General features: G+C 42.5%; 1 protein-coding gene across 1 annotated transcript in view; it reads left to right on the forward strand.

The window, feature by feature from the left end:
• Positions 1–19873, forward strand: part of VPS8 (VPS8 subunit of CORVET complex) — a gene marked incomplete at both ends in the record, with an annotated part of 62294 nt that overhangs the window by 4673 nt on the left and 37748 nt on the right. Inside the window, 19 exons of the mRNA XM_079539709.1 lie at positions 769–823; positions 5604–5728; positions 5929–6015; positions 7532–7599; positions 8202–8355; positions 8454–8513; positions 9000–9107; positions 9938–10018; positions 11459–11629; positions 12180–12254; positions 12744–12779; positions 14462–14552; positions 15582–15628; positions 16526–16615; positions 17193–17239; positions 17747–17969; positions 18175–18264; positions 18935–18986; positions 19249–19291. Coding sequence (XP_079395835.1) covers positions 769–823; positions 5604–5728; positions 5929–6015; positions 7532–7599; positions 8202–8355; positions 8454–8513; positions 9000–9107; positions 9938–10018; positions 11459–11629; positions 12180–12254; positions 12744–12779; positions 14462–14552; positions 15582–15628; positions 16526–16615; positions 17193–17239; positions 17747–17969; positions 18175–18264; positions 18935–18986; positions 19249–19291 — 1703 coding nt within the window. The remainder of the gene's footprint in view (positions 1–768; positions 824–5603; positions 5729–5928; positions 6016–7531; positions 7600–8201; positions 8356–8453; positions 8514–8999; positions 9108–9937; positions 10019–11458; positions 11630–12179; positions 12255–12743; positions 12780–14461; positions 14553–15581; positions 15629–16525; positions 16616–17192; positions 17240–17746; positions 17970–18174; positions 18265–18934; positions 18987–19248; positions 19292–19873) is intronic.

Here is a 19873-nt window from a genome sequence, read left to right on the forward strand (position 1 = left end):
GCCTTCTGCTCTCCCTTTTTTCATGTCATCACCAGAAGTTCTTAGTTGAGCACCCAACCATTCCCCATCACGTTCATCTGTTGGCCACCTTGAAGCTCCCTACCTATTTCTTCTTTGCTAGCCGTTGCTTTGACTCCTAAAGACATTTAAACTGAAGTGCTCATCATGCAGTGAGTTCAAAGTTTCTGTGGCCCTGACAGAACTCAAATATGACCTTAAAGCTTTGCTGAAAGCCTGTCTGAAAGGCACAGGCCTGTTTAGCAATGGGCACTAAGCTTCTTGAAGTCAAGCACGCTAATTAAAGTATGTCAGAAATAAGCTGCGTGTAATTAGAGAAGCGTGTTAAGGATGTGGCAAACAGCAAGTATTTCTTGCCCTTGTGAAGTTAGTTTTAATACTTTATGAAGAAAAGATAGTCATTTGATCACTTTGACTCTGGTAGCAGCAGTACATAAGAAATGATACTTTTTAGTTCAAGACAAAAAGGGAAAAACGCATCTGGAGGTGAGGGTTGCGTAGCAAGGTTGGAAGTGTGTGTGACTGAGGCACATAGGGGGTGCAAAATTCTCCTTTGGTTGTAGTTCTCATGTAGGAAACCACATGAGTTCTCATATAGCAACAAGTCTGTTGCTTGTATATTAAAAAGTTACATCTGTAGCCTTCTTAAAATTTCCCCTTCTGGCAAGCTTTGTGTGATATTGGAAGTGGTGGATTTGTGAATCGTTTGTGAACTTCTCAGCTTTTGGTCTTTTTCCTTGACTTTTTCAGGCAGCATCAAATCTGATAGCAGTGGGGACTTCTCATGGGCTAGCCCTGATTTTTGGTAAGTGAAGAAGAAAGCTCTTTGCATTTTAATGATCTTTAAAAACAAGAACAACAACAACAAAACCAGCAAAATGAACAAAGGAACCAATCCCCAGAACAGCTCAGATTAGAATTGGAATTGGATTTCCTGTAGCATGTTTTGTGTTAAATACAATTTTATTTCAGTAGAGAAATAAAGCACAAGTAACATTTAATTTGTTCCTCTTTGTATAGTTCTTGCTCCTGTTTTGCAGGAGTTTGACACATTGATAACAAGAAATTTGTCTCCTTGACGATTGTATAAAGAACCTTTTTTGTGTTTATGTATGAAATGACTCTGTTTTGATATGGAAAAAAACAGAATCATTATAATAGAACAATCTTGCAGTGTATCTATCTTTTCCCTTCTGACACAGTAGCTGCCAGGAGTAGGAAAATTAAAATGCATTCGTTGAGAAAGGAAGCTTCTAACCCATGGCTACCTGCAAACTTGCATCCTTTGTTCCTCCTTCCCCAGTCTTCTCCTGCATCCATCACCACTTTATCCCATTTTCTTTCTCCCATCACCAGCCTGTCTTACATGTAAATTCTGAACTTATGCCTTAGCTAACCAGCTTCACAGCTGGGAGAGAGCTGCTCTGGAAGTGCTTCCATGCACATTTAGTTTGTGTGCATTGAGGTCTGTGCAGCACTAGATTCATAACAAATTTTGAAATTGAATTACCCTTTTCCTTCAGAGTTGGCTGGAATTATTCAGGAGGCTAAAAGTTGTGAGGGGGCAGGGTACAGAAGAAGGAGGGGAAGGACTGTGACAGAGTAAGTCCAGATTTTCAAATGGGATGTACTTAATCTGAATCTGATCAACACGTGATCTGAGTTGTTAGTAGGAGATTTTCATAGTTTGCTTTGTAGCTGCTACAAAAGACATTTCTATGGTGATTTTTCCATTTCTGTCTTTTGTATGTGGGCATTTAAGGAAGCTTCTTAGTAAGCTTCTGAACAAGGGGTTGTCAGAATAGTGAGAGGTTTTTGCATTTTACACTCCCAGAAGGACTTAGAGTCTATGTAAGCATGTGAGCAGGCAGGGTCATTCTTATCTTTGTTGTGACTGTTTCTGCATCAAGTCCCACTGAAAGGATTGATCACTGAATGCCTGAGGTGCTTGATGTGCTGTGGTGCTTCAGTTCATATATATCATAAGGCTCTTGAAGAATTGTTTTCTTTGTTACGCTCCTGGTTAGGTTCTGGTCAAACTTTTACTTTGGCCATGATCTTTACATTGCTATGTACTTTGCAGTTTCTAAAGGTTTTTCTGTGGTCTTTAGAAAATGTGATGCAATGTTTTTTCTAACTGAAAGTTCCTTGACTTTTACTAAAATGTTAATGCTTTGAGCATTTAGCAGAGAAGTGAGAGCTGGACCTTTCTCAAAGGCTCCTGGTGTTAGGGTAAGAGGCAGTGCACTGGAGTTCCCCCAGGAGAAGCTCTGGCTGATATTTGTTTTGACCATGAGGGTGATGAAGCACTGGAACAGATGTTGCAGGATCAGCTTCCTTGGGATACACAGAACTCACCAAGGCCCTGAGCAGCCTAAGCTGATTGACCCTCCTTGTGGCAGAGTGAGGCCAAGGACTGCTGCAGCTGCCTTGCAATCTGGGTTCCCCTGCTCCAATTGAGAGGTGATGAGAGGTGTGCTACTGCATCCAGCTTTTCAGATACAGGAGTGATTCCTGCATGCTCCTGTCCTCTTTTCATTAGTATCATGAAGTCAAAATGTATAAACTCATTTTTCTTCAGTGACCACACACTTAGTTTTAGAGCACTGTAATGAGCAGCATCCCCTCAAGTAACTGAGCAAATCAAAAGGTGGAATGGTACCAAAATAAAAAACGTCAGCAAAATCTGAAGGCTCTCTGTCTTTTTGAATGTTGTCACATACGCTGTTCTTTGCTTCTCTCCTTTCTTTTGTATTGATTTCTGACTTTTTCTTTCCTATTTTGGCCCTTTCTATGTGGACTGAAAAGGAAAAGGTACAGTAACACCACACTGTGCACGTACCCTGCATGAGCAACTCCTGTCCTGCCCAGTTTGCATGCTGATGTGCTAGGTTAATCTGTGCCAGATAGGCAGCATGTAGGGCAGTAACCAGGCAATGGGTAATACTGCTGGTGAGCCCAGAAACTGTCTATTGAATGCATGTGTACTCAATGCTGCCAATTCTTTGGGCAGAAATAGCAGAGGAACAGGTAAATGTGCTATTTGTAATGTTTTAGAGCAGGATGTGTCTGTAGATGTTTGCAAAGGTGTTGTTTCAGGGCAGGACGAAGTAAAGCTCTTCCATGAGATCACCATCCGTCTGTTTCTGCCTGAGAACTGTTAGTGGGAGCACTACAGATTAGATTAGGACCTGAGTCAGGGAGCCACGAGCCAGAAACTCTGGGGAACTCAACAAGCAGACAGCAGCTTCTGACTGACCCCATGCAGCAGCTGTGCAGCTGAGGAGGAGCAGTGGCTTCCTGGGGAGGTGACTGAATCCCTGCTGTGAGCAGTCACTTCGTTGCACAAGCTGGAGTGGTGGAGAAGAGGCTTCAGCACACCCTGATTTAGGAGACAGCTGTTGTGTTTTCAAGGGAGATGGTGTCTGTAACCTGTTCCTGTAGCACACCATCTCTTGTCCTCCTGATTCCAGCTCCAAGAGGGATACCTCCTGGGAGAGCATTTACTGGTGGTAGGCCTGATGAAGGTGGGAAGAAAGCATCTCATTTGTAGCATTTGAGTCATTCTGCATTCAAAAGTCTTGATTTTCTGCAGAGAAATGATGGCTTAAGAAAAAAAAAAAAATCTGGTTAAAAACCTGATTATCTGAGATCAATTCTGCTTATTCCCGTGTTCTGGAAAGTCATGTTTCATATTCAAAAGCTTGTTAACATTTTGCTTGTAGGGCTAAGTACCATCTGGTTCTGGCTCCAGACTGTGAAAACAGCAGCAACAGCAATAGTTACTGCTGGAAATAGTTCAGATGAAGAACTGCTTTATTTACATTGTAAAATTGAAGATGTTTTCCAGACAGTTAGTAGCCACCTTTGTTTCAAGCATGTGGAAAATACTTTTTAATCCAAAATGTGCCTTAAATTCTATTATTATTAGTCTGGAAAATCATCAAATGAGCTTTTATAGCCCTTTGCTTTTATTTGTTTTTGTTACTTCAGCAGTTCATCAGTGGGAGCTCATTGACTCAGACATTTTGTTTTGTGTTGGGTGCAATGTTGCTTGTCTGATTTGTTTTTAAAATTGTCAAATGAGTCCTCCTTGTTGTGTTATCCTGTGATTGACTGGAAATGAGAACAAGTGCTGATGTGTTTTTCTTTGGGGTTTGCTTTCCAAGTGGTTTTTTTTCTACTCTGAAAATGCATCTTAGGCAAAAAATGGGCACTTCTTTTTTTGGGAACTCAGACTGACCCACCCCAGTTCCCTCAGCTGCAGGTCTGTAAGTCTGAAGAAAGATTTATAATTTTCTTTTGCCTTTCAATTAACAAGTAGTTCTATATCTTCACAAATTTCTCCTTAGGGAGGGAGGTTCTGGCTGGACTGGAGCTCAGGACAGGCAGAGGATGTATCGTAATTGATCAGAGATCTGCACACTGTAGGCAGTGAGGAACCGTAAAGGAAAACTTCCCCTGGAAGACTGTTATAGAGCTCTTCATTCTTTAATGGAGGAATAAATTGTTCTTAATTCAGAAGTGTTCAGAGCTGCAGAGCACTGTCTGAAGAGTTCAGTGCTGTAGACAAGCTACTTAGCAGGCACTTGAAACGTGCCGTGTTTTGCTGTCACACAGGGCTCAGCACGTGGCATACAGGCACCTGGTTGCCATCTGGATGCTCTTCCACTCAAGACCACTTTTCTTGACAAAATGATGCTAATTTTTATTGCACCTTAGAATACTTCTTTCTCCGATTTCTTGCTCTAGTGATACTGCAATAGTTTTGGCTCCACGTTTCTCATATATTGAATGAGGGCAGCAGTTTGAATTCACTTGAAGTCACTTGAATTGCATGCATCCTTTGTTTGATTAAACAAGAGCATCAGTGCTATAGAACTGATCAGTAGCTTGTGCAACTGTCAGAGCTTTCAGAGCTGCTGCTATACCTGTATATTCTGCCAGTCTGAACTCTTCTCTTCTTGGCTTTGAGAGGCCTTTCTGATAGCAGAATTTGAAAGGTGACTCCCACAGTGTGCTCAGCCTCCAGTGTGTCAGTGATACAGGAATACATCATGTGGTGTTGGGGAGGAAATGAGAGATACTTCCATGCTCTGTTTCACATCTAGCACATAGCTAATGGACCTGCAGCTTGTATGGAGAGATGTCCTGTGCCTTGGGCACTGCTCCCAGAGGGTTCTGGGGCTCAGCTGCTGTCTGTTCCCTGGATCTCTCTGACCTCTCCCTCTCTGCTCAAGGCAAAATGCATTAACACAGTATTTCAGTGGCACTTCTGATATATTTCAGATCACCAGTCTTCATTCCAACAATCCTCACCAAAAAAAACCAACAAAGCTAGATGTTTTGGCTATTCAGTTTTTAATGCCTCTGCGTTCCCCTATTCTCTGTCCTTGTTTTGTAATGTTAAAACAAATTTTTGTATTTCCCTGCAATCTCTGTACTAACAAAGTGCTCTGATCTTGGGAACTCTTCATTAGGAGTGTAACCGTGAGCCTATGAATTGTTAATGCACCTCCAGCATCTGTGTATGTAAATAACTGTGGTACTCTCTCTTTAACTTTGTACTAATTCTTATGCCCTAGATCAAAACCAGGCTCTACGGCTGTGTCTGGGCAGCACTGCTGTTGGGGCTCAGTATGGGGCTATCTCTGCTCTCAGCATCAACAACGACTGCTCCAGACTCCTGTGTGGCTTTGCAAAAGGACAGGTAATTCCCATGAATCGGTGGTTCAGTGCTGTCCTGTTACTGAGGGACTGTTCTAGTATAATCCAAGCTAAGTGCACTCAGTACATAGCTGTTAATTGTTTTTGTGCTGAATATAGAAACTCAGTGATGTGCCATCACACAAGGTGATGGAGAGATCCCTTGACAGCAAATATTTTATACTGAGAACAACTTGCTTGCAGATCACAATGTGGGATCTGGCCAGTGGGAAGCTGCTACGATCAATAACAGATGCTCACCCCCCAGGAACAGCCATTTTGCACATTAAGGTAACAGATTTTTCTTTTTTTTTTTTTTTTTTTTTTCTTTTTCCAAAGAACCTGCTCATATTCAGTCAGATCACAGAATCACAGAATGGCCTGGGTTGCAAAGGAGCACAGTGCTCATCTGGTTCCAACCCCCTGCTGTGTGCAGGTCGCCAACCAGCAGCCCAGGCTGCCCAGAGCCACATCCAGCCTGGCCTTGAATGCCTGCGGGGATGGGGCATCCACAGCCTCCTTGGGCAACCTGTTCCAGTGCCTCACCACCCTCTGGGTGAAAAACTTCCTCCTAATATCCAACCTCAGCCTCCCCTGTCTCAGCTTAAAACCATTCCCCCTTGTCCTGTCACTGTTCACCCTCACAAACAGCTGTTCCCCCTCCTGTTTGTATGCTCCCTTCAGGCACTGGAAGGCCACAATGAGTTCTCCTTGGAGCCTTCTCTTCTCCAAGCTAAACAAGCCCAGATGTGCTAACTTCCTTTGTGCAGTACTTCTAGATTTGCAGATAAGAGCAGCTACCTAGGAGTTATGCAGCAGTAATATCCAGAGGTGAAAAAAATGAGCAGAAATTTAAAAAAAGGAAACAAAGTATATTGCTAGCTGAAATCATAATATTGGCAATGAGTTGCAGTATAACAAAAGCTTATTGTCTGTCCAATCTCTGATGCTAGAATCTGTGTAGGTTTAGATGCTAAAATATGTGTATCTCCTGGTTGGAGCAGTCATCTTGGTGCTTCCCCTTGCTGAGACATCTCAGGTCCACTGAGTACCATTCACAGAAATAGAGCAGCATGTCTGGTGGAGCATGGCTCAAGGATGGCTTCTTACGTACTGCTTGGACTCACCTGGCTTACCAGAAAGATTTTGTTGCTATGAAGTGCCCCTGTACTGCTGCATCTGAAATACCATCTCAGGCAACTTTGTCCCATGCATAACGATGCATCTTCCCCTTTTTTGGGTCCTTGTTCCTCCTGGCTCCCTTTTCTGGCTCATAACCTGATGGCAGTACCAATGTTGAGGAGTACTTGGACCTTGCAATCCCAGATGCTTGTGCTGGATTGCAGAGTCTTCCAGAAGGGTCTCTCAACTGTGTACATGACCCTTTCTTATCTTATTTGATTTCATTAGGTGCTATGGATGTTTCTGATTTTTGGTCTCACAGCCCATTTGTCAGTTCTGGCACCAGCCTAGAGGCTTGAAGCTGTGAGTTATTCTGGTAGCAGTGCAGATTTTGATGTCTTGTGGTTCTGAGCAGCAATAGAATGTAGTGGGACTTTGATAACAGAATCTAGCAATGCTGCTGGAAAGATGAGGGCAAGACACAACACTTTGCATTTCCTACACATCATAAAAAAGCCATCAGTATTCTCGATGCTAAATGTTGAAAGTGTATTCCTGGTAGACATAGCATACAGAAGTAAATGCACTGTAGATAATGCTGTAGCATGAGTTTTTCAGTTTTTTTTTGTTTGTTTGTTTGGTGTCTTATTTGTTAATGCCAATTCTAATTTGATTGTCTGCTCAGTTTACAGATGACCCGACACTTGCAATTTGCAACGACAGCGGAGGCTCCGTGTTTGAACTCTCATTTAAGTAAGACAGCTCTTACCTGATAGAAGTTGGCAATGCAAGCAGCTAGTTCTAGGTCAGAAGTTCTAAAACCCAAGCAAAAAAGCACTGGAACCAGTGAAACTATTGTCTGAGTATTGAAGGTACAGCTCAGGGTTGCAGTATAATTTTAGTTGAAGCAAGGCTTGTTAATGGTCAAATAATGGCTTAAGTTATTAATGTTTTTATTTAGGTATTGCCCAGGATCTTGGCATTTCTGGTTGACTCTTGGAAGTTGTCATATAAGTGCTGCCTTGGTTTTCCTTTCGTAGTGAGAGCTGCTCTTCACCAACTGCTCATTCTCCTCTTGCAATCCTGAAGAGGATGTGGGATAAGGAGAAAGGACTGGGCTTGTTGCTCTGGGGAACCTGATCGTGTGCTATTAAATAAGACCCTAAGGACTTCTTGTCTGTACCCAAGCAGCTGTTTGAAACTGCTTCCAGCAACAACCCAAATTCATCCCTGGAGCTGTGTACAAAGGCTTTTTGAAACAGTATTTCTGAAGGATTGTGCATAAGATTTCATGAAAATGTTAGGCTGATCTCCTCCTGATAGCTGTCTGTTAAGCTGATTTCTCTGGTTTGCAGGAGGGTTATGGGAGTGAGAACGTGTGAATCTCGATGTCTCTTCAGCGGCTCCAAGGGGGAGGTTTGTTGTATTGAACCATTACATGCAAAGGTTGAACTGAGAGACCATCCTATCACCCAGTATTCACTGCTGGCCATGGCCTCCCTGACAAAGGTAACTCGCTGCAGGCAGAGAAGGCTTTATGAGAAGCCACAAAGAAACTTCCTGGTACATCCTCCAATGTTTTATTTTGCCTTTTTGTTTCTTTGAAGATACTGGTTATTGGCCTGAAGCCATCTTTGAAAGTGTGGATGACTTTTCCCTACGGTCGTGTGAGTTACAAAGCTGAATGCTTGCTTTTTTTGTTGTTGCTACCAACAGTTCTTGTAGTGAAGGGGGTGAGATCAGGATTAGGAGTTGGTTTTACTGCTTTACCAGCACACATTAGAACTACAGTTTCACAGCGTAGAGTTTAATGCGTTGGTCTGCCAGGTGTAGATTGTAGGCAGAGAGCTGAATCTCTTGAAGATGCTGGCTTTTTCCCAGAAGTGGGAAGGGAGGAGCTTAGGAGCTGCTCAGTTTCTTGTCTTCTCTACTGTGGCCTGGAAGCCTTGACTGATGGGATGCTAACCTGTTGTCTCTAAGTCATGTGTGTAGACCAAAGAACACAACCTTCTGCTCAGCTTTCAGCACACTAAGGCATTGCTTTATGGCCCGTGTGCACACCTGGCAAAGTCAATGAGCAGCAGCTGATGAGCATCACACACCCTGCTACCAAGGGGCTGCCTTGCATACAGTCTGTGCTTCTTGTCTCTCAGATGGACCCTTCGAGTGTTCCCCTCCTGGCATGGCACTTTGTGGCTGTACAGAACTCAGTGAACCCCATGCTTGCGTTTTGTAGGGGCGACGTCGTTCATTTTCTTCTGGTAAGTTTGAATGTTTTGTTCTGTGTTTCAAATAATCACTTCTTACTCAGTTGACTGAGCCTCTGGCTCGTGGAATTCTAGTGTGTGTGTGCATGGTAGGGGTGTCCGCAGCTTGCAACAGGCTTGGGAAAAGAAGCTGGTTGTTGCTCTTCAGCAAACAGTGGTGTCCTTCGTTGAGGATCTGGAGAGCTGAGCTTTGTGTATTCCAGAAGGAAGTGTTGACTATAACCTCTCTTCATTTCACCTGGAGGTGGAAGAATGTGGATTATTTTGAGGAGAGCATATGAATTTGAGATGCTATTTTGTTTTTTCGTATGAAACACAGGTCTGGAAAACTTAGATAAACCACTGAGAGACAGCTGCTTTCAAGGTGCATGTGTTTAGGTATGCCACTTTTACTGCTGAGATCTGCAGAAGCTGTATATGCAGTTTTTTGTTTTTTGTTTTTTTTACTTTTGAAGATTTCATGTCTGAATTCAGTATGTGAGCAGTGCTCAGGCTTCAGAAAATGGAGTGCTCTGGCTTGGAGTGCTAGGATGTTTAAGGAGCTGTTTTGGCATACGACTCCTGCAGTGCAAACAAGTGATTGGAAGTTAATCCAGCAGAGGGCATGTGTTCTTCTGCTTCCTTCTGAGAGCCAGTCCTCAGACTTTTTCTGTTTCCTCACATATGTGAGAGCTTTGGAAGTGGGTCACAGCACTCTGATTCAGAACAATGTGTGCTGTTACTGGGTGCTCAGCCTGCTCGTGTGAGCTGCTCTCCTGGAGCTGGTGTGATGTGTTTGGGGACTGAAGAATGTGTTCCTCAATCTTGTCTGATTTCTCTTTTAGGTAAAGAGGGATGATACTGGTGCAATACATGTCACTAAGCAGAAGCAGCTCCATCTTCACTATGACCTCATCAACTTCACTGTAAGTCTCAATACTGTTTTTTTTTTTTTTTTTTTTTACACAAATTTTCTTGTAATTGTACCTCAAGATCCTTTAGTTGTATGTACCGCATGTATGCACTGTACTTATCTGGAGTTCAGTAATGAGAATGTCTTTAAACTTGGGATTCATTAGAAAACCAGCCTAATTGAAACAGCAAGTAGCAATTAAGAGGTAAAAAATGAACAAACAAAAGAGTAGTTGCATGTAGGCAAAATACTTCCTGTTTCTGGGAAGATGGTAGCCTTGGTAAGGAAATGTTTTCAGGAGCCAAAGAGAATTCAGCAAGCAATATTTTTACTCCTTACTTACGAATGCAAACTTCTCTGAAATTAGCTCAGTAAAATTCTAGTGCTTTTATATATGGACGCTTCCTAGCGTGCCATAATTGCTTGATTTCAACAACAAAAATCCCAACTCCAAAACACATTTACACAATAGAGAGAATAAAGCATGAAAGGCCAGAATACCAAGACAGGCCTCCAAATCAGCCAGCATTTTCTAGAAATTAGATTAAAGTTAGCTTTGAAATGAGGATGAGGTTTTTTTGTTGTTTTTCTTTTTGTCATGGGAATGGTGAGGTACTGGAGCTGGTTGTCCAGAGAAAGCCATAGATGCCCCAGCCCTGGGAGTGTGGAAGTGTTTGAGGCCAGATTGGCCTTGAACCAGTTTGAAACTTGTCATCACCGTCTGTGTAACATGCACTGCAACAGGTTGCCCAAGGAGGCTGTGGATGCCCCCCATCCCTGGAAGCATTCAAGGCCAGGCTGGATGTGGCTGTGGGCAGCCTGGTCTGCTGGTTGGTGGCCCTGCACATAGCAGAGGGTTGGAAGCAAATGAGCGTTGTGCTCCTTTTCAACCCAGGCCATTCTATTCTCAAGTGCTTAAAAAAATGGGAGAATGGGAGAAAAAAGCTTTTTTTTTTTTTTTTTTTTTTTTTTTTTTTTTGCAGGGCTTTGGTCATAGAAGTAGAAGTTTAAGAATATGGATGACAGGCTTTGACTTAAACTTGGATGTACAACATCTTTTTTTAATGCTTCTTGATGCTCTATTTAACTCCCAAGGGATCTGAGAAGAGGTGTTGTAGTAGTCATGTTTTTGAGGCTTTTGGATGGAAGGTGCACTAGAGCATAAACAGTGTACCAACAGGATGGATTGCCATTTGTCTGCAGGTGTTTTCTTTGAAGAGATGTCACTGTAGTTTTTCTCAGTGTAAAAGCTGATATACTCAAGAGGGAATCTCCCCATCGTTACCTTTGGAGTTATACATGGTTGCTGTTTTGTAGTAATGGTGTATAGCATTGAAGTTGCTAGTGATTCTGGACCTTCTGGTGTGGATACTTGGGGATATGCCCAGAACTGGTTTAGTTCCCTCTAAATACACGTGAGTTGCTGAAATCTGCAGTGTGTTGCCTTTTTCAGTGGATAAACTCACGAACAGCAGTGCTTCTGGACAGTGTGGAGAAGCTGCATGTCATAGATCGTCAGACACAGGAGGAGTTGGAGACCATAGAGATTCCAGAAGTTCAGCTGGTCTACAACAGCAGCCACTTCAAGTCCCTGGCTACAGGAGGCAATGTCAGCGAGGCGCTGGTGGGTGCAGATGACCTACATGTGTTTGCCTTAAGTGAGAGAAAGTGGAGATTTGGAAAAAGGGCCTTGTGAAACATCTGAAAAATCATACGTGGTGTCGATTTAGCCAGCAAACAGGCAGTTTGTGTTTTCTTTTTGGGGAGCTGCTCCTTATGCAGGGGTAGACAGTGAAACATGGGACGTACAGTAGTTCATTCTTGTTTGAAAGGCCAGCTGTGGAATTTTGCTCAGTTCCAGACACTGCAGTGCCCTGTGACCAGGCCTTCTGGTGACTGCCATTAAAGCCTGAGACATAAGGCTTGAAAAAATGATGGGCCCAAGGAAATTTTTCTTGTAGAGATGCTCATCAGCACTTTAAGCTGCATTTACAGCAGAAGGCCACGATGTGAGAGCTTGCTTACTTACTATTGCCCAGTAATCTGTGTTGTTCTCTCCCAGTCTTCATTATGTTGTTTTAATTACAGTGTTCAGGTGTACATGTATGTGTCTTTTGGAAAATTTTACAAAAACAAAAGGCAGTTTGACTTGCATGACATTTTTCTCTCTGCAGGCATTGGTTGGAGAGAAAGCTTGTTATCAGTCCATCAGCAGCTGTGGTGGCCAGATCTTCTACCTGGGAACTAAGGTAAGTGTGGGGAGTTTTTAATGGAAATAAGTGACATTGACTTCTGGTTTTTTTTTGCACTTACATCCTTGGCTTAAAGAATTTGCAGCAACTTGATCTTAGACAAGCTCTGAGCTCAGTAATGATGTGATATTTTTGCAGTATCCTCGTTTATGCCATTTCAAAGTAGAGTTAGCTTTCTCTGTCCTGAACTTCCATTTCTATTTCCTAGACATGCTAATGAGTAAATAGAGTAAACAGAAGAAGATAAGAGGGTAGGGAAAGTTAGACTCCATTGAGTGGAGTTGATAGAAGGATTATTCTGATTGTTTTTCCAGTGCAAGCACTCTATGAAAAAGCAGAGAGAGGTGTGTTAAAGGATGCTATGTAGAAATCTCAGAGTTGCTTTACTTCTTTATTTATACCAGCCTGCTCTGGGGGGTCTGTAGGACGCATGAGCAATTGTAACTAAATAATGTGTTTGGTTATTGTTATTTTTTCCTTTTCTAGTCAGTTCACGTCATGACATTGAGGAGCTGGAGAGAGGTAAGTTGAGAGGAAAACTGTAGAACTTGGTAGGTTTGAATTGCTTAAATATAGCCTAGGAGGGAGTGAACTATAGAGCTATAGCATTTGTGAAGAATGTTCTGAGTGCTGTGTTCAGGATTCCTAATTGCTACACAAAGCCAGCACTGTAGGTATTCTGCTTTCCACAGTGGGATGCTATGGGACTGCTACTTGCATGAGCTTGCAGGCTGAATGGAGTCCTTGTTTTCCCGAGTGAGGCAAACAGTGCCTTGTGAGGTTTCAGCTGCTATTAACTAGGCAGAGTCACCATGCTCTGTGGCATTGGAATGCAAAGATAGGGTAAAGGAATGGAAGGAAATCTGGTTCCTTGTATTTTGTCTCCAGCTACTGCAGGAGCTACATCTTCAAATTTACCAAAGACTGCCCAGAAACTTCACTGGGTTTTTGGATCCTTGTTTCTGTTGCTAGAAGCTGTTTTGGATTATCATTTCTCTGGTAGCTGAAACCCTATTAATTTCCAGGTTAAAGTAATCAGAGATCTGTTTATATCTCTTTGTTGCTTTGCTGTTCTTTTTCCATTGAGAAGAAAAGCATTTTTTTCCGTTCTAGTTCATCACTTCACAGTATGTTTATTCAGAGTATGCACATTGTCCATTAGACATTGTTTTGCAAGGTTAAGCACATCTTTCATCACCCTCCTATTCCTTTCTTTTTCACAATCACCGTTCCCTACACATCTTCTGTGCTTAGTTTCTTGTCCCATGTGACTCTGGGTAGGCTCTTGCAGTCCCATGCACAGTGGCATCTGTTCTTCTCTGTCTGACAGGTAGGTTAGGCCTTCCTTGTACCTCCTTGGGTTGCCTTTTGCTGTTTTTTTTGGCTGTATAATGTCAGTGGCTTGTAGCTGACAGCCAAACTCTGACTTCTGTTGTAGACTACTTGTGCCATTGGATTGCATTGTACTTGTCTCACCTGGCTTTAAGGATTATCCTATTGCTTTTTGTCTTTGTGGTCTTCAATCCACGTTGAATGTTGGTCATTAGCAAACTTCATTAGTAAATTCTGCTTGTGCCAAGTTAGTTTACCAACTCATTTTGAAAAAGGGACTTCAAGGCTGTTTCTCAAGCAACTCAAATAGTCATCTTTTTTCAGTCACACATTTCTACTCTTGGCAGTGACCTTCACCATTTTTTACCTACAGAGTATGAACAGTTTATCTCTGTTATGATACAGTTGCTGCTTTTGGTTACCAGGATCATTCTCCTCTTCTAGTTTTCCCTCCAGCCGTTCACTGCCACCTCTGCCAATGAGAAGTCTTGCTTTGAGCCATGATCTCATGTACTTAGAATTCCAAAATCAATCCCAATGTACATGCCCTGAGTCAAACTCATTTTAAATTACCACGTGGTTTCTATAGTACTGGAAGCCTCTTTGTTGTAGGTGATTTACTCAAGACTTGTCATGGAGCAGGTGTGGAGGTGAGAGTTATAGATGTGGACTTTTTTGTCCTTTTCAAGTGTGCAGAAGAAAATGTACATCCGAGATAATTTTGAGATGTTGCCCTTTACTGCAGTTATAGTCAGCTTCAGATGTTTCCTATTTCCTTGCTGTCAGCCATCATGATCTGCTGCTGGTCTTTAAGAAGGAGAGAAAATAGTCTTTTCTCTAACACTAAGATCTATTGTTACTTATTATTTTAGAGAATTGATCACCTTCTGAAACAAGAGCGTCTCACTGATGCGCTGGCTCTTGCTTGGTCCTTTTATGAAGGGAAAGCAAAGGCTGTAGTAGGTAAGTGTTTGTGTGCATATTTCTAACTGAAATCACTAGGGAAAGTTTTAAACCTATGCATGTACTGGTGCTGGCATCACTGTTCCAGGAAAAAAAGTTGAGAGGTAATTGAAGGAGAGAAATGAGGATGCGTTGCTTTGGGTGCGACAGAAACAACACCACCAATATGGATCAGTTTGGCTTCTTTAGAGTCCATAAACCTTTAGGAGACACCTTTTTTCAACTGAAAATCAGACCTGATCTGTGTTGTGACTCCTGTTACTGCCTTTTCGTGAAGGAAATGGATCCAGTTGTTGAATAACCAGTCAGCAAAATATTTCTGATGGTCATGTGTGACCTGTAGGTAATCTGCAGGGTGATGCTCCCTCAGCTCTGTCAAGCAGGTACTTCTAATTGAGGCCTCCTCTGTCTGTACAACAGACTAAAAGTACTGTTGGTTTTTGGCACCACGTTTCCTTTAAAGGCCAATGTTTTGTGAGCATCTGTCTCATTGTGAGGAACAAGTTCATTGTGTCAGAAGCTGCTGCTCGGATGGTCTGACTGGGATTGGGCAAACTGAATTTTCGGCAAGTAACATTTGGTGGTTTTGACAGATGGCTCTTAAGGATAAGATCCTCCTGCTGTGAATTGCTAGTATGTGAAGATGTATCTTGTTTAATGCATGGCAAAATGCAATTAAGCAAATTATTTTGAATTCTGGAAAATTATTACTGTCTTCTGAGTTGGCATTTAAGAATTGTTTGTTCTTACAGTGTGCTCCTTCACATCAATGCATCCTCCAGCCATTGACCTCCTGTACACCCTGTGTCAATTTTCTGTTAATTACTCTCTGGATGTTAAACTTGTTTTCTTCTGTCAGACAGCACTCAGATCTGGTTTTGTCATTCTGGATTGCTGGAGCAATCTTTAAATTAAGAGAGTAAGGACTCTGTATCTAGATATTCTGATCTCCGTATCTCAAGCTGTGGTATTTATAGTGCACCTCATTGTTTGTTTGTTTGTTTCCCCTAACCCCTTCATTCTTTCTAGGCTTGTCTGGGGACACAAGCAAGCGGAAAGCAGTCATTGCAGACAGAGTGAGTCACTGATCTCTTCCTAACTAGGTTTTCATGTGCACTTATGTGATGTTAATTGTGTTCCTGGAAGGAGTAGCATCTCTCCTCCAGAAGTTATTTCAATTAACTCTTGAAAGCATACACATGCCTGTCTTGCTATGATTGTGAGCAGGATTTTAGAAGAGGTAAAGATGGGGATAAAATCTGCAGCATTAGGAAAGGAGATTGTGACACCGTTATCTTGGCCTTGAGATCTCAAAATCCAGTCTCTGTTCCCTTCACAGGGGACAGAAACCCTTTTTGGAGGTAATTGCAGTTTCCTGCTGTTTAGCTGTTGAGCATTCATCAGTATGTAACTTTCTGACTCCCTGGTTAGAGATCTTGATCATGTGTACATGGAATAAATTTTTAACTGATTATGTTATGATTATTGTCACAAGATTGTGTTTCTAGGAAGGATGTTTAAAATACATAATTATTGCAGTAGTTATTCATCTTTACTTTATTCTTAGTTCATGTTGTGTTTTCAGATAAGTAAGCTCTGTTATTTAAGATACTGTAACTTAAGCTCTGAGTGAAAACATGGCTGCAGAGAGTGCTGTGCTTCAGTTTGTGCTTCAGTTGTGCTTCAGTCATCTGCCTCAAAATGTGCTGGCAGCCTGGCAGTGCAGTTACTGTAGGCCTTCAGAACCCCCCTGGGCCACTCCTGTTCCATCTCCTGCCGCTGTCTAAGCAGCCTTGTTGGGAGTACCAGTTGTAGCCTCTTCCTTTTTTCCTTTCTGCCCGTTATAGTTCATGCCCAAACTGGAACAACAGGGTTTGCCATGCTGCCAGCCCCCTAGTCAGGCTATTAAATGTGCTACCAGGCCAGCCTCTAGTGTAGGATGGAAATGAATTTTCTTGTTTCTTGTAATCCAGATGGTTGAGATCCTTCTCCATTATGCTGATCGGACTTTGAAGAAATGCCCTGACCAAGGAAAAATCCAGGTTATGGAGCAGCACTTTCAGGTATGTTGCTCCAAGGACTCTCTTGAATAGATATATGGAAACTCTTAATCAGAATTGTCATAGAATCACAGAATGGCCTGGGCTGCAAAGGACCACAATGCTCATCTGCTTCCAACCCCCTGCTGTGTGCAGGTCACCAACCAGCAGCCCAGGCTGCCCAGAGCCACATCCAGCCTGGCCTTGAATGCCTGCAGGGATGGGGCATCCACAGCCTCCTTGGGCAACCTGTTCCAGTGCCTCACCACCCTCTGGGTGAAAAACTTCCTCCTCATATCCAACCTAAACCTCCCCTGTCTCAGTTTAAAACCATTCCCCTTGTCCTATCACTACCAGCCCATGTTGATACTGCATTGCTGCAGAAGTTGCCTGTGTAACAGTCATGACCTGTTGGGAAATTCTTGTGTGATCAGTGGGAAAGTGGCAAGTCCATGTGTGACTGTGTTTGCCAGCAAACTGTGGTTGGTGGAAAAGCTTTGAGTGTGCCACTGTATTGGCCAGGCTTCATTTTGTGCTGTGCAGGATGTTCTGTTTGGCAAGATCTTTGCCAGTCACCACAGCTTTTTTGTTCCTTCCCCAGGATGTGGTGCCTGTCATAGTTGATTACTGCCTTTTGCTCCAGCGCACGTAAGTCTGCGTTTATAAATCTGTGCCCCATGGCAGACCACCACCCCATGCAGTCCTGAGTGCTGTCTGCTATAGTATCACATTGTTCAGAGGAGTCATTTTATGACATGATGTAGAACGTTACAGTTTAGAGGAAGGTTTGAAGATTGGTGCTGAGGTCAGTGTATTCAGTACCCAAACGTTCCTGTTAAGTTTCTGCTGATGTACTGAGGAAGAAAGATTTGGTTCAAATTTTCCCCCACACTTAACAAATTTTCTCCCTCCGTTAAAGATTGTTAAATCTTGGTGTTGTCATCATTCCTCCTCCAACAGCAGCTTTTTTGTTGCAACACACATGGCTTAATTTGTTCCGTGTAGTTGCCCCTGACTCACGTCTGCATGGGAGGTGAATGGGGCATTTAGCTGCTGAGCTGAAGAAACAGTATTTAATTTGGAGTTCTCAGGTGGTAGATAAATAGGAATATTTTAATAATCTTGTCTGATAACTGAACACATCTTTCTTCCTAGAGATCTATTATTTAACCAGATCTACGATAAGATGAGTGAGAATTCTGTAGCCAAAGGAATCTTTCTGGAGTGCTTGGAGCCATATATCTTAAGTGATAAGCTGATGGGAATCACAGCTCAAGTGATGAAAGACTTGCTCCTTCACTTCCAAGACAAGAACAGGTTGGAAAATATGGAAGCCTGCATTGTGCATATGGATATCACCAGCCTGGACATACAACAGGTTTGTCTTCCAGACTGAACACTGCACAGAGTTCTTCTGAATAAATGACAGCATCCCCTCACCACTGATGCAGACTTCTTTTCAGTACAGCATAGCTTGTGGAAGGCAGGGAGTCACCTTTCAACAGACAGAAATTATCTAGTCCAAACCATCGGTGCCTTTTGGCCACTAATTTGTAACAGGACTCTGCTCTGTGTCCTTGCAGGTGGTCCTTCTGTGCTGGGAAAACCATCTCTATGATGCCATGATCTATGTCTACAACAGTGGAATGAATGACTTCATCAGTCCCATGGAGGTAGGAGAGATGCTCATTTGTTTATTTGCTGAGCATGCAGTCTTTGTGAGAAATGGCATTTTAGGCTAATACACAATCTTCTCATTCAATATATATGTTCTGTTCTTTTTCATTCAGAGGGAGAAATCATATACAATATGCAGTTATTTGACTACATGCACTTAAAAAGTGATTTGTAATTACAGTGCTTTAGTACACACATTTTTCATTGACAGTGTATGTGAGGTAGCAATGCTCTGCAAAGATAGAATGAGAAAATTGTGTTTAAAAAGGCAGAAGAGAATACCATGATGAATTAAGGAGATCTGGTGGCAGACAGCTGAGGAACAGGAGATGTCCTGGTCTGTTATGATTTGAATGTTACTTCTGAGACCACTGAAGTTGTTGGTGTTTTTTTTTTTTTTTTTTTTTTTTTTTTTTTTTAAGTGTGGCCTTTTGTTTAGGGTTAGATCTGATTGGCTGAAGGGTGTTTTTGGTCATAACATCAGTTGGGATAGACATCTTTTGCCATGTCTTGGTGTCTTCGTTCTTGTTAATTAGAAGACCTGGTGAGAAAACAACTTTTCTGGGGAAAGTGTTCCAGTGATCTCTGCTTTAAAATCAAGTGGAATCTTTGCTCTGAGCCTTTCCAGCTGCTTGAACACTGCCCTTGTTCTTGTCTTTTGAACAGAAGCTGTTCAAAGTCATTGCTCCTCCACTGAATGCTGGGAAGTCTCTCACAGGTACAGTATTATTGCCTCTGGAAGAGTTTCTACATCTGGGGCTGGTTGTTTCCGACATTACTGGTCACTTGCATACGCTCCCTATTAGGATCTTGAGAAGAGGAAAGTGCTCTGGTACTGTTCAGTGTCTGTAAAGCTGCTCTACTTACAGTGTGTAAAATTGTGTGCTTGTCAAATGAGGTGTTTTGCTAATAATTGGGAAAAAACAGTTGCGTCTCTGTATCTTCTGAAAAAAAGGTGACAAATGATTTTTGTTTTGTAGATGAGCAGGTGGTAATGGGCAACAAGCTGCTCGTGTATATAAGGTAAGGCCATTTAGAAAGAATGTGTGCTGTTGCCTAGTGGTACCAGATTTTAATTAATTATAGTTGCAAAATCTTAAGCTGTGTTGTGTTTCAGAGTCTGAGGGATTATATAAAATACCAATGACTACTTGCTATGGCTGCCTTAGTCACTATGGCTTGTGGCACATCATGGAGCCATGGAATATCCCAAATTGGTTGAGACCCTCAGGGGTCATTAAGTCCAATCCCTGGCTCCAGGCAGGAGCCAAAATCCAAGCCCTGTGTCTGAGAGTGGTATCCAAACGCTTCTTGAGCTCCATCAGCTCAGGGCTATGCGTACTGCCCTGGGAAGCCTGTGCCACATCCATCACCTTCATGTGCAGAACCTTTTCTTAACCCCCAGCCTTACCCTGCCCTGGTGCAGCTCCATGCCATCCACCTGGGTCCTGTCATATGAGGGGATAGGTGGGGTGAAGTTAAATACTTGGAGCTGGTAAGCCATGGCTATGACTTTGTCTTTTGGTTTCTCCTTCATCCTGTGTGTGACAGTGCTCCTTGAGTAAGGAGTCAGTAGCCTGAGAAGCCTTATTTGAGCCCTTTGGG

This window comes from Tetrao urogallus (assembly GCF_951394365.1).
Source record: "Tetrao urogallus genome assembly, chromosome: 9".
Lineage (NCBI taxonomy): Eukaryota > Metazoa > Chordata > Aves > Galliformes > Phasianidae > Tetrao > Tetrao urogallus.